Raw genomic sequence first — 15,048 nt, forward strand, 5'->3', positions numbered from 1 at the left:
GCTGGACAAGTCAGAAAACAGAAAATCCTCACAAAAATGCATCTGTTGGAAGAGCTCAGAAGTTCATAGGGCACGAGTGGCCTTTGACCAGCTTTCCCTCAGAAGCAGCTGCCCATGAGCTGTCACATCCATTCTGCCATCCTTCCTGCAGCCCCCAAGGTTCCTGTCTCAGATGAGCTAGCCTCGAGCCAGAAGCATCTTCTGCCCAGCAGTGCTTCAGCAAAAACCTTAATAGGTTATTAAGCTTTTAATTATTTCTGCAGGGCTGGAGAGATGGCTCAGTGATTAAGAGCACAGACAATTCTTCCAGAGGACCTATGATCAATTCCAGTACCTACATGACAGCTCACAACTCTCTGTCCAGTCCCAGGAGAGCCTAAACCCTCTTCTGGCCTCCAAATGCACTGCATACGTATGCCACACAGATACACATGCAGGCAAAATGCTTGATATATATAGTTTAAAATGGCAATTGTTTCTGAAAAGAAATCCTACCTTCTTCTTGCATTTCCTGCCACATGTGGCTAACTACACAGTGTGTCCATCACAAAGGGCTGGACTAGACCTTCATAACTGTATGGACTTCATGCAGAAAGTTCTGTCTGGTGATGTAAATGTGTACATCCCCCATATTTATGGGTTGTAATCTGATCAGCAAAATGACAGTATCTAGGGGTAAGCCATTGAGGGAGGATGAGGCTATGAAGAAAGAGCCCTCCAGAGTGGGGTCACTGTCCTTATGAAAGAGCCCAGAGAGATGCCCACTCTATCCAGCATGTGTGAATGCAGAGAGAAGGCTGGGGTCAACAATCTACCAGCACTTGAGCTTGGTCCTCCAGCCTCCAGAGCTATAGGAAACAGATGTCTTCCGTCTAGGAGCTGCACACTGGGATATTTTGTTCTCGTCACATTAACTGATGAGTACAGCACACGGACACAAAACTGCTCAGCCACTGAAAAGGCCCGGAACTAAATGATGTCAGAATGAGCAAACTACCAAACTCTCTGCTCCACTGGCCTGCTCTCCCATCAATCCACTACCGTGGTTGGAACGTGAAATGTCCTCTAACCAAGGCTCACAGGTTTGAAGACTTGGCCCATGAGGTAGGGCCTACCTGCAAGAAGCCGGTCACTGGGGGCCAACCTTGAGGTCTCTCAGCTCAGCCCATTTTCTATACTTCTCTCTGATTTCTGAACGATAACACCATGTGACCAGTTGCCTCGTGCTTCTGCCACCATGCCTTCTCTACCATGTCGGGCTATTCCCTCTTGAACGCTCAAGCCAAACAATCCTTCTTCCCATAAATGGCTTCTTGTGGGGTATTTGATGATAGTAACAAGGTGAGAGACCAGCCATTGGCCATCGAGATGTGCATCACATCAGTTTGCATCAGAGTCCCACGCCATCCCTCATACAGCAAGCACTGAGCATCTGAGTCCTGGAGACCTGTGCCGAGATCTGGAAAGGGTCCCCAGCAGGACTTCTGTAATGGAGTGCTGATCTGTGCTGCTCTCGGCCAGAAAGGCTCTTTTCTATCTCAGTTTCTCTTATTGTCCCTCTGTCCCTTCTCCTAGTCACCTTGCTTCCCTCCTGCCCTCTCTTTTCCTCCCCCTCCCAGGCATCTCTCCTTTCCTACCTCTTTCTTACACACACACACCACAGTCATGTGTGTTTGTTCTGTGCAAACAAAAAGGCAATTAAATCTGTCAGAGGAGCCCTGACACCTGTTCAGTGGCGGTGAGGGTTGGAGTCTGAGAAAGGAGAAACGTCTCCCTTTCCAGTGCTCAAACTTTCTTCCTCATATAGTGGGAATGAGCAGAAGTAAATTTTACATAAATAGGTATTCATTTTACATGTACAATCTCATGGTACGTGGCACATGCTCACAAAACAATCATTATGTTCTTCCTTATAAAATAAAAGTGAGGTTTTCCGCATCTTCTCTTACAGGCATTGCATCATCCTTTAAACACATTGTTCTTTCTGGGACCTTTTCAGCTTCTTACCAGCATCTCTTCAAAGACAAAGATGAGATTTAGCAAATGCTTTTTAAGAAGAGTCATTGCAACCTCTTAGTTAGAATAAACTTGCTTTGGTTTTGTGGCAGTAGGAATTAACCCTCAGCCTCACGCATGCTGAGTAATAAGCTCTACAATGAAAATGGCAACCCAGCCCTTTTTGGGTTACTTTGTATTTTTAGACAAACTGCGTCATGTTAACTGACTCAGATTTGCCTTGAACTCCAGATTTGGTATCCTCCTGTGTCAGCTCTCCAAGTAGCTGAGATTAGAGGATTTCACCACCTGGCTTAAATCCTTCGAATGAATACTAATTATTTTGCATATTTGGTAGGTATCTTCTTCCCTGTTGAATCCCAATAAGCCCCCTCTTCTCTAGTTTGTCTGTGTGTGTGTGTGTGTGTGTGTGTGTGTGTGTGTGTGTGTGTGTCTTTGCACACAAACATGCACACGCAAACGTAGGTCATAGCTGTGAGCACGTGCCTGTGGAAGCCAGAGGACAACAGTGGGTATCTTTCCTCAGGAACAATCTACCTTGGCTTTTTCTTAGGCAGGGTCTCTCACTGGCCTGTAGTTTTCTGACTAGGCTGGACTGCTAGACAGTGACCTCCAAGGATCTGCCTGTCTCTCCCTTGCCAATTCTGGGATTACAAGGGCACACCAACTTTTCTTTTTCTATTCTCTTCTCCTCTTTTTCCTTTTTTTAAAAGATTATTTATTTATGTGTATGACTGCTCTATCTGCATATATGACTGTATGCCAGAAGAGGGCATCAGATCCCACTATAAATGGTTGTGAGTCACCATGTGGTTGCTGAGAGTTGAACTCAGGACCTCTGAAAGAACAGCTAGAGTGCTCTTAACCACTGAGCCATCTCTCCGGCCCTCTTCCTTTCCTTTTTAAATGTGGATTCTGGAGATCAAACTCGGTTTCTCCTGCTTACATGTATGTCACGCATTTTATCGACTGAGCTATCTCTCCTGAAGTTTCTTACTCTCCAAACACTCATCCTACTGAACATCTTTGGACAACCATGTTTTTCTCTTGATGCTGACCCCCCCAAAGGGAGCTAATTCCTTTTAGAAACCAGAGGTTGTCTTGTTCCCACACAGTGCCTACGCTCTATGAAGAGCCTGCCCCGGAGAAATTACACCAAGTCCTTAATTGTTCTTAAGAACTCATTTTCCTGGAGGTGAGAAGTGGTGCTTAAAGGAGAAACCAATAGATTAAGAGCATGTGGGAACTGTTAAAACACAGAACTGGGAGCAGAGGAGGAGACCGCGTTATTCAGGGCTGACTCCTGTCATAGAAATCATATTTCATCTACTGTTATAAAGAAAGATCTGCAAGTTTAAAACTAAACCCACCTAATAACTGCTGGGAGGTAAGGGAGGGCTGGGGCAGAAGGCTGAGACAGTCATTTAGGCAGCTGGTAAATGTGTGTGTGTGTGTGTGTGTGTGCGCGCGTATGCATGTGCGTGTGCGTATGCGTGTGTGTGTGTGCATGTGTGTGTGTGTGTGTGCATGTGTGTGTGTGATGGTATCCCAAATGCAAGAGGAAAAGAGTCTCTTTGGGAGGCAGAAGCAGGAGGATCACTACAAGGTCAAAAACAGCTGTTCTACAGGAGAACTAGAGTTGCTCGGCAAGTAGTCTCGTAGGGTTGCCTTAGGGGAGTGCAACCTCTCCACACTGATGAGGATAAACAGGGAAGTCAGAGCAGGTTGTTCTTAAGTCAAAACTTTCAGAGCAAATAGGATTATCTGAATGATTATTTACATAATATATATAATTGATTAGAGTGAGTATTTAGAACAAAAAACAAGGTATTTTAGGATATTATTGGTAACGTGTGTGGGCTAAAATGTCTGGTTATGTTCCCTCTAATCATATTGTCTAATAATTTCATTCTACTGCCTAAACCTAGAAATCACATGGGTTTCATTGAGTAAAAGATAAATTAATCCTGGCGTGTAAAACAGCGTTTTCTCAATGAATAGAAATACACCGAATCCCAGGAAGTTAGAAGCTCTCTCATGACTCAGAAGATGGCATTAAGTGGGATTCCCTAGATGAGAAATATAGTTAAGGAGGGGTAGGAGCCCAGCATTTTTTCTTTCTGTCCCTTCTGTACCAAAATCAGCCCAAGTCTAGGGAAGCGATAAGGTGACTCTTTCTTGGGCCTGAAGAGAACAACATACCAATGCTCTCACAGATGAAAACCCAATTGATGGTTTTGAATCACTCCTAAGATGTCGGATGCTAAACATGCAAATTACATCACGAGCCTCTCTGAGCCCTTTCTGTGCTCACCTCTGGAAGTCTGTCTTTCCTGGCCTCCCCCACCCTGCCCAATGCAGCTGAATGGTGTTTAGCGGCCACACATCTCCCTCGCCTAACTTCTGCTCCACCCAAACCCTGAACCATTACAGCTCACAAAAGTGTTCACCTCCTGGCTTTCCACCTGTGAACGGAGGTGAGGATAATTTAAAACAAAAACAAGCTGAGCTCTCTGAAATCGACAGACACAGCATCTGTTTGTGAATATTACCTTTTTCTTGGATGCTTCTGACTTTTTCGACATGTTCTTCAACTTTTTATGCAGATGATTAAGGACCTGCAAAATGCAGACAGATTAAAACGGTTTTACTTCATGCTTTCTTACACATTGTCTCCTTTTCAGTGGCAACCACTGGCCATTCTGCTATGATAATACTATTGTTTATGAAGCATTAAGAATAGAAATGCATCTTAGATCAAAACAGCCCTGAATCAAAGCCACTGAGTATGTTCAGAGGTGTCCCTGGAAGAGAGACCACACCCAGACATGGATAGAACCAGAACTGCAAGAGAATGCTAACACGTTCAGAGTTTCTTGGAGAAAGACCCTCACCTGGGTGGGTGTGAAGCTTTGCTCTACTTGCTTTGGTTCTTTCTGCCTAAAAGCACCAGGTCCTACTATACATGGGATGCAACGTCAGTGCAGAGACACACTGGAAACTAGAGACCCAGGCTGTGGGAGTTCGTGATCCAGAGGAGAAAGCAAAGTGAACAAGGAGGAGAACAAAACCTGACATTTGCTTGGTGTGGGGCCCCAGACCTGCACTAGTTACTGTGATTGCTATAGACCCCACCCATTACAAATCTCCCAGAGCAAAGAGCAAGCCAGCAGCGCTCCTTTTAATTCAAACACCATGTGGGCTTCAGACACTCCCTTTTAGGAATTCAGCATCATCGGTGGCTGCAGGTTTTGCTCTAACCATATGTGTCCAGGAGATAAGATAGCTTTAATACATTGAGAAGCCATCCTGTTCTGTTGCTACTGTCATATTTGGGAGATATGATTTGAATATTGTTGTTGCTATTATTTGTAGGAATTCACAATCTGAACTTGCTCCACTTGCTCCATAGTGCCTACCCTGCAGAGCTGCTCCCAGGTTTGTTTTCTCTGTTCCGATGGAGACCCTGAAATAAATGGCAAAGTGCTTGAAATGGGCTGTGGATTTCTGAAGAGGCTCTCAGGACACAGAGGCATGTTCCAGCCACTTGAATATTCCCCTCCAACACCGCAGCATGGAAATAATTTAATTGAATTGGCCTTCCAGCTGAAGCCTGCTCCAATCCCCTGGAAGTAGCACCATCCGTCACGTCCTATTTGAGAAACCTCAGGATTCATTTACCAGCCTCCCCTACCCTAGCAGCCAGAGCAGGCAACCTAGCAGCTGTCTCCGGGTCTGAATCTCTGTCTTCCTGCCCTACAGAGACACTTCTCACTGCTGAAAAAAAACTCAGTGTCTCTCAGCCACACAAGTCTTTGCTGGCGACGGGAGCATGTGAACAGCTTGCCGAGGCACTGACGGTGAAATAGCTCTGTTCTGCCCACAGAAAATGCGTAGAAAGCAGTGAGCGAGAAGTTTGCAATAGCCGCAGTGAGAAAAACTTGTAAGAGGAAGGTGAGGGCTGGAGGCAGGAGGCCGCTGTTGGAGTCAGGACTAGGGCGCTAGCTGGCAGCAGCTGGCAAGTTTGTAAATTCCCATATATAACAACAGCAACAATATTCACATTTGTCCTCCCAGACATGAGAAGAGAGCAGAATGGCTTCTAAGCAACTACTCTAGCTGGAAACATCTTTTGCAAAGATGTTAATATTTGCAAGCTTATTAAAGCTAGCTTATCTCTCCGACAGACATGCTAAGTGCAAAAACCGCAAGGATACATCACCAGGATGGTGAATTCCTAATGGAAGATGTTTAAGAACGCACATCACTAGGGATCACAGAGGGTGGGAAAGGGATACAGGAGATGCCCACACACACAAAAGAATGATGACAGGAGCATTAGTAGTCTGCGTCTTGATGTTACTCGGGTTTACACAGTCAGGCTAACTAAATTGGGTCCCGGCTCGTCAATTTTGCAGCACTGAAGAATACTGAATTTGCTAAACAGTCTACAGAGATGATTCTAGATATATTTTTCTTAGCTCCGCTTCTCATCTACACCTCAAGCTATGAGCACTGTGACAGATCTTAAAGTCCTGCCATTGAGGAAGAGAATATAGACGTTGGGATCCATTATGGTTTCATCTTCCTTGAGACAGTGAGCATACCAGGGGTGTGTCCTCATGTAGGGCCTAGGAGGGTTGTAAGCAGAGTGCACGCTGAGGGAAGAGAGTGGCAGGCAGGAGCCCTGCAGTGTAGAGAGAAACCATCTTCAGGAACATGGGGCTGCTCCAGAGTCTTTCAGATGCAAAGAACTGTCTTGCTAAACATGGATGAAAAGATTATCTCTGGGATGCAACTCATTCATTGATTTTAAAAAAGAAAAAACTAAAACACTTGGTAATTTCAAGTGCGATTTTGGCCATCTGTGGTTCCTTTTGTTGGCCATCAGCCCCAGTCCTTGACCATACACAGCCAGTTCTGAATCTACACTGAAGTCCCAGGGTCATCAGCCAGAAGGCTCATACTTAGTGCTAGACACAAAACAGCAATGCCCTGTGAGTTATCTCCTGTTGTCTGGAGCCTGGGATAAATTTGCAAGTATTAACATTGCCTCAAAAGACATTTCTAGCTAGAATACTTGCTGAGAAGCCAACTTTTTCTGGATGAAAAAGATTCAAATGATCATCTATTAATTAATTCTTAAACTTTGTCTTCTGTAGGACTTTGGTAGACTCTTTACTGATAGCCTGTTTAGTTCTAAAAGCTCATTTTTTCATTTCCACAAAGGTTGAAATGATTTCCTCCCCCTTAGGGACTTTAGGGAAAAATGAAGGAAGCTCATGTTTCATTTTCAAGAAGCAACTAGGAATTTCGGTAGGGCCCTAGTTCCCAGCCCCTTGTCCTCCAGAGACCAATTACTTGTCACCTCCTGAAACCTTCCTCAATCATTTACCAGTCTACTGTCTGGTCAGTTGCTGCCTCCCTCTGAAAGTCCCCTTTCTTGTTAATAAAATAGAGGTGACAGTTCCCACACAGAGGCTCACAGGACAAGCTAGTGGGTGTGTATTCACACCCCACACAGCTCACTGTGCATAGCAGCCTTTGCTTTTCGTTTGAAAAGACCAAATGAATAATCCACTACTTTCCAATAGCTAGGCTGGAGGAGCAGCTTTGGAGACAGTGCACTCATTTGGGTAATGCAGCCGTTCAAAAGACACACCACTCATATAGATGTGGGGAATATGGCTTCTTTTAAATGTGTTTTTCTTTCTAGGGGAGATTCATCTTATGAGTGGAATGTAAGAAACTAATGCTTTTCTAGACAGGTTATGTTATGTATGGTCCTACTGTCACAGCCCGAAAGACTGGGAGTCAGGGAAGGATAAAGTTGCATGGAAACTTGAGAACTTATCCTGAGGGGTTTTTTTCCCTTCCTGGTTCTGACAGTACCCTAAAAGGAAACGTGACACTGAAACAACCCCGAGAGCCACATCAAGTGGCTACTAAAAATACACTCTGGATTAATGGAACATCAAGCAGTACCTAAATAGTCTAAGACTTTTGATTAACATAAATGCCCATTGCTCTGTAATTCCTTAGGAGTTGTGAGCCACAGGACCTTCCAAGTACATCAAGACAAGATAAGCACGCAGCTCCCCTAGCTGTGTGTTCTAGCCGTCCCTCTCCAGAGCGAGCTCACCACCTGAATCCCTAACACTGTCCATACACCGTTGCCTGGAGACAGCACCTGTCCTCCCACCCACGGTCTCCTGGGGACTTCAGTCAAGTCTCTTTGGAGAAGTAGGGCCTCCAGCTTGGAATTTAGAACGCTAAGCTAAAATCCAAAACCCTGGCATGCTAAGCAGAGTCTTACAGAACCTGGACTCTGAAAATTTACTGAGGTGTAAGTGCCAAGGAATTAAGTGGGAAGATTACTGTTCCAAGGGCCTTATCAGCAGGTCTCAGCAAAGAACTAAGAGGGGCAACCAGAGCCCCTGCTGGCTCTTGGAGGAAGCACAGGCTCTCTGCAGCCCCCTTTGTCCCGTTGTATTAGTTTCTGGGAGTCCTCCAATCTTGTTTAAAACCCCGCTGAAACTGAGGTGGGGTTAGCCTTTTGAGCAGATCCTGGACACATAACTACAGCCTCTGTGTGCCCTGTCAGGCGTTTGGAGGCAGAGCTGCAGCGCCCTTGAAGAAAAAGAGGGAGGGAAATGTCTCTACCCAACTTCTTGACAGGAACCACAAACTCTCCCCAGCACCTTGCAAACTCGAAGTTAACTTTCTCGAGCCACAAATCATGTGGGAGCAAGCTGAGAAAAAGTGGAGTGGAGAGGGAAAGAGAGTAGAGAAGCTAGCTCAGTCAAGGGACAAGAAGAGCTGCGTGAGAGCCGCCCAGACGGTGCTTCCCACTCACCTTGGCATAGCAAAAGCAGATCAGCAGTAAAGGCAGAAGGTAGCCAAAGACGAAAGTGCACACCACATAAGCCTTCTTGTGGAGTTGGTTGGGCCAAAGCTCCCAGCAGAAGGTTTGGTTGCTGTCCCGATGGTAGAGGCGCTGGTGGTAGGCCACTGGCGAGGCCATGGCAATGGACAGCGCCCAGATGAAGCCCACGCCCAGCAGCGCATTGCGGGACACCCTGAGAGAGGAGGAGCGCCGGGAGTGCACAATGGCCACGTAGCGGTCCACAGACATTGCGGCCAAGGTGAAGATGCTCACGAGCATGGAGACGGTGAAGAAGTAGTGTATAAACTTGCAGATGAAGGCGCCCAGCACCCAGGTGGGCAGTGCGTACACGGTGGCCTGGAAGGGGATGCAAAAGAGCAGGTAGGCCAGGTCTGCGATGCTCAGGTTGAGAATGAACAGGTTGGTGGTGCTGCGAGGCTTGCCAGGTTTGCTGCGCGCCAGCACAGTGATCACCAGGCTGTTGCCCAGCACGCCCATCGCGAAAATCAGGCCAAACACCACCAACGTGATGAAGTTCTCCACACCGATGCCGAACAGCGGCCTGGACTCCTCAGCAGGAGGCTCTGGATCGCTCCCGTTCCCCGCGCTGAGGTTCAAGGTAGCCAGTTCCATCACTTACGGGACACCCCTCGGTGTCTGTGCAACGGAGCGCGCTGGGAAGGTGTGCCAGGCGGGGAAAGCGGGCTCTGGTGGCAGCCAATGATCGCCAGCTGGCCCAGCACAGGGCAAGGAGAGCGGGTGTCTCCAGCCGGAACCTCCCTCAGCCGGCAGGAGAGCACGGGGCAGCGTCCCGTAGTGCCTGGTCGAACGGGCCTGGCTAAAGAGGGGGCGGTGCTGCAAGTCCGGAGTCGAGCCTTCCCATGCGGGGGCGATGGGCTCCAGAACACAAGAGGTACCGGTCTGGGCGACTCGGATCGCAGGCAGTCTACAAGCTGGGCGGGTGGGACTCACGATCTGCAGGTGGAGAATCTTCTGAGCCTTACCAATAGGTTCTAATCCCTTGCCGTCCGTATCCTCTGGCTCCCCAGTGCCTTGGGGTCGCACCTGTTGCTCTGAGCCTCTTCTTCCAGCCGAGCTCCCAGAGCTCTGTGCTGCACACCTTCAGTAGTGGAGAAAGTGCCGAGCTTTCTACACTAACAGCCACCTCCCTGACGCGCTGGCGCTGACTCGCGGCGGCTCCCTCCTGCCTTCTCCCAGGTCCTCTGCAGGGCAAACCTCACTGGGGGTTCCCAGTCCTGGGCAGAGTTTCTGCTGCGCGGGAGGGACAGTGAGGACTCAACTGTGTCCCCTCTTTGCCTCCTGGGTCCGATCTGAAAAATCACAGCTTGCTCTCTGAGCCTGGGCGTCCTCACCCGAATGGGTGCCACCCCACCTCCTTGCTGGAACCGGGGTACTGCTCTCAATGCAGTCCTCCTGGTCCCACAAAGGCGAGACTGTTGGCACTGGGAGCCGACCTGAATGCGCTCCTGTGCCTGTGCGCAACTGGATGAGGGGACTGGTTGCGCAGCCTTTCTGCCAATTGGTACCTTTTGGTCTTTCCCTCTCCCAGCAAGAGCAGAAATAAACCCCCAAGGAAATCAAAGGTTGGTCCAGCTACCGGAGGTTCTGTGACATTCGCTGCCTCATTCCCTCCCTCATCCAGTCACAAGCGAGGGAGGGAAGAGGCAGGGATCAAAGGAGCACCGCCTGCGTGAGTTTTCATTAGGAGCGTGTCCTGCTCTGCCGTTCACCTCGGGGAATCAATCATTTCCAGCAGACATTACTCATCTGAGTGACACAAACGGAAGCCTTGACAATGGATGTGTTTGCAAAGAGTCATTTGAATGTGTTGGACGTCCACCACCGCTGAAACCAGGGCACACCAACTAGAAACAGCTGCGGTATCTGGCAGTACACATCTAAAGAAAAGCCTTCCCTTGCTGGTGCTTCGAGTCGGTAGGGGGTAGTCACATCACTTTCAAATAACACCACCGTCCCCCAGTGTGTAAGTGACCACAGCTGCTGGGCACAGGGCCCGAGGAGGAGCAAGCACAGAAGGGTAGGACAGGGTTCCTGGAGCCGCTCTGTGTCCCGGAGATTGGCATGTAGAGCAGCAGTCCAGTGCTTCAGGGAAAGTGTGCACAATAGTGAGGGAGCGAGGAGCGGCTTTACCTTGGGGAATCTGGGGCCAAGTAGGACCTCAGTTCTCCCCCTCACCAGCTCTCTAATTCCACACTGCTTGGGATACTCTTCAGTCATGTATTGCTTTCCGGCTAGTTCTCTGCTCTCTTGCCTAATGCTAGGAGCTACCTCACGGAAAGATTTTTGTATTCATTTTATGGAGGGTGGAATTGTCAGATTTTACCAGCATTCATCGAAGAGCACTCTGGGAACACCCTTGCCTGCCCTAGAAGGATGGAGCTGTGTTCTCTCATCAGTTGTCATGTCTTTCTCCCCAGCAACGCTCTGCAACCTGCAGCTCCCTGGAGTTCTGTTCTGTCCCCAGCTCCACTTTAAAGGCTATATGTAATAAGTCTTGAGGGAGTGGCTTAACCTTGGGGTTTCTATTTTGCTTTGTTTTTTTTTGGGGGGTGGTGTGGTGTGGTGTGTATCTGAGAGCTGGTTGAACCCAGGGCTTCAAGCATGTTGGGCAAACACTCTACCAGTGATCAATATCCCCAGCAAGAACTTACAGGGATTTTACTCTTGTTTTTGTTTTCATGTGGTGTAAACTTTAAATTAATTAATTGTGTGTGTGTGTGTGTGTGTGTGTGTGTGTGTGTGTGTGTGTGTACTGGCACTCATGGTGGTTAGAGGAAATCTTTCAAGAGTTGTTTCCTTCTTCCCTCCACGGGCTCTATCAGGTCTCCTTGGGATGTGCTTTTACCCACGGAGCCAACTCCTCAGCCCTCTATGGATATTTTTGACATGAAAGGCATATCATGATATTATATCATTCCTACAAGTGCACCACCCCGTTTAAAATACTTAGAAACTTACCAATATCCTTGAAGTCATTTCATATACTGTCTAATGACAACCTCACCACAGCCAGCTAACTGTGTGGACCATTGCTCATTTCCAAAGGTACATGTGATTGATGCATATGTCCCTCCAAGATATTCTCTGGTGGGGATTGGGGGGGGGCTTCATTTTTCCTTTAGTAGTGTGAGATGTGGTTTGCCTTGCGATTTATGTTTTGTCTCGATTTGCCTTTGGTAGGTTTCATCGGTCCTTGTTTTAGGTGAGCCATTGCTCATCTGTCTTTTGTTTTTTTGTTTTTTTTTTTTTTTTTGTTCTCTTCCTTCATCCTGTGATAGCTTCAGAGCAGCACATAAATGAGAGACTCAAATCCAATGTGTCCATCTGTTTCCTAACTGGTGAGTTTGGTCCATTTCTGTGTGATGCTGTCATGGATCCAAGTCCATTGGTTTGTTGACATTCCCTGGACACTTGGCATCTCTGTTCTGTCTCCCACAAGCTGCTCCCTCTGGTGTTGTTTCACTAGAATGTTCTAGAGTCCCGTCATGAGAGCTTTCTCCTGACTTCTGCAAGACTCTGCTCCAAGGTCAGCTTCTCATAGAGGCTTCTCCTGACCATCCTGTCATTTCGCTCCCAAGTTATTGCGTTTCCTTGCCTTTCTTTCTTCCCCTTAAGCAGTCTTTATCACATGGTATGTCTTTTTAGATGCCTTCTCCATAATAGAGATGGGATTGGCAAGCATGAAACTGTATGGGATAGTCTGGAAATAATGCAACACTCAGGGACAGATACATGCATTCTATTAGAACCACTATCTGTCCATTAATATTAATAAAAATTAAAAATTAATTGCTGTTATGATTCACTCCCAAACAGTTCAGCCTCAGACTGGTATAACGCCCATCACTCCTCTAGCTCCCTGGCTCTGTAGCCCAGTTGCTTTCTGAACTCCCCTCTGCTGGAGATCATCATTTTCTTCTCCCCCAACTTGTAGATGGCTGCCTTTGCCTCCTCCATCAACCCATTGGAAGCCCTTCTCCCTTGGTCAGAGGACATTTCAGTTCTTCCTTTAGAGGAGGGCAATGGTGGGAAGTGCTTGGTCTTTATTACCCAGCAGCACTTGACCAAATGGTTCTTTCCTTGGCCCTTGTTTTTGTCCCCAAGAAGTTGGCTCCCTGTCCTTTGTCATTTTTTGTAGATGATTTCACTTTTCTCCTCATTTTATTGTCTTTTTTTCATCACTGGTGTTTTAGGATTTGCCTCAATGTTTGCGATGGTATTTATTTCCCAGCCCCACACCTCAAATTTCTCCAGTAAGGAGTAAGAGTTTTTTATCATTTCTAGAAAACTCTTGGCCATTGTCTCTCTGGATGTTGAGTTTTGCAATTCTTGCTTTTCTGTCCTGGATTTCTGAAAGACCTGTGACCATCTCCACTGTCTCTTAGTCACCTGACCTTACCTCTCATCTCTCCCCTGGGCCACTTTACTGGTGGCTCTCAGGCCTGATCAATCCATTTTACTACTGCTCTTGAATTCCAATAGATGATTTTGTCAAATATACCAGGACTATTTTTATTTAAGTTTTCTCATTATCTATGTTTCTAATCACCCTTCTTATTCATTCAAGTACTTTTAATGTGATAATTTTATAGTCTGAGTATTACAATGTCTGAACCCATTGGCATTTAGTATGTTCCTGTCATTTTTCCATGGTTATATTTGTGTATCCTGTTTGCAGTTTCTCTTTGTTTTTTTAATTTTTTATTGGGTTTCTATCCTGGTAGATTGTACCTTATCCTGCTAGATTGTATCTTTGAGAACTGATGTGGGATTTCCCTCTGTATGCTGTGAATATGTTTTATCACCATTGGTTAAAAAGGAACTGTTTCAGCCAATGGCTTAGCAGAGTAAAGCCAGGCAGGAAATAGAGAGAGAGTAGGTGGAGTCAGGGAGATGCCAGGTAGCTGCCAAAGGAGAAAGATGCTGGAAAACCTTACTGGTAGGCCACAGCCTCATGGTGATACATAGATTAATAGAAATTGATTAATTTAAGACAGAAGAGCTAGCTAGAAATATGCATGAACCATTGGCCAAACAATGTTGAAATTAATATATTTTATGTGATTATTTGGATCTGGGCAGTCAGGAAATGAATGAGCAGTCCCCATTTACAAGGAACTTTATGAACTCTGAGCTCTGAGTACAGTCCCAGGAAACTGTGATCAACCCAGGACATAACAAAGTTGATTTCCTATAAGTACCTTGGGACATACAAAGAAGAATTGCACTCCAGAGAAGCACAAGGGCCCAAGACCCCAGAGAAGAACCTGTTTCTCCCTCCTAATCTCAGCCCGCCAACACAGCTCTCTAGATTTCTTTTGATAATTTTCTTACCTTGCTGTCTTGCTGTATATTCCTATAACCCTGCCGTCACTCTCTGAGGTTCTCTACACTCATCCTCCAAGGGTCTATGAGCTCCATCATGTACAGAAACGATTCACACCCATGCCCAGCAGACTTTATTGCGTTCAAAGAGCAACTCCCAAACTTACCGTGAAAGGTTCATTTTTTAGTCCCATGAAGGATCTGCCACCGTAAACAACTCTCCTCCACATAGTGACATTTTACCTCAGCAACGAGTCAAGTCAATTACAACCACAAAGGCTTATTTCTTGTTCGTGCAACATTTAGCCTTGGGCTAGCTAAAATTCTGTTCTTCATTCCGTGGTACCTGTTCTACATGAATGTGCTGTCATCTGACCATAGAATGCCATAGCCTCTCACACCATTCATTAGCTTGGGTGACCTCAGGGCAACCTTGTCATATGCCTCTAGTGCTTAATTAATCAGCTAGTCATTATGAGGCTTCTTCTTTCGGATTGAAGTGCAGGAAATTCAGAGGGATGGAGGAATTCACAGCACAGCTTTTCTGAAGTAGCATGTCTTACCTCAAATGGCGATAAACACACACAAAAAAAGTACACAAATCGTAATTCTACAAGTCAACAATTGTTCAAGGGTCCTGTAAAGGTCGCTGAAAGCTTTACTTACACATCAACTAAAATATTGCCAAGTTTCACAAAGGGGATATGAAATTCAAGCCATGCAGAGTGACACAAGCATCTAAAGGGCAGAAAGAAAGACCCCTCTGGACAACGTGGCCC

General features: G+C 46.5%; 1 protein-coding gene across 1 annotated transcript in view; it reads right to left on the reverse strand.

Annotated features, from left to right (window-relative positions):
* The window catches only part of Galr1 (galanin receptor 1), a 16,320-nt gene extending 5,814 nt beyond the window's left edge, over positions 1–10,506 (reverse strand). Inside the window, exons 1-2 of the mRNA XM_005356317.2 lie at positions 8,873–10,506; positions 4,569–4,634 (exon numbers count right to left, since the gene is read on the reverse strand). Coding sequence (XP_005356374.1) covers positions 4,569–4,634; positions 8,873–9,535 — 729 coding nt within the window. The 5' untranslated portion in view covers positions 9,536–10,506. The remainder of the gene's footprint in view (positions 1–4,568; positions 4,635–8,872) is intronic.
* Positions 10,507–15,048: the final 4,542 nt, after the last annotated feature.

This window comes from Microtus ochrogaster, chromosome 18, assembly GCF_000317375.1.
Source record: "Microtus ochrogaster isolate Prairie Vole_2 chromosome 18, MicOch1.0, whole genome shotgun sequence".
Lineage (NCBI taxonomy): Eukaryota > Metazoa > Chordata > Mammalia > Rodentia > Cricetidae > Microtus > Microtus ochrogaster.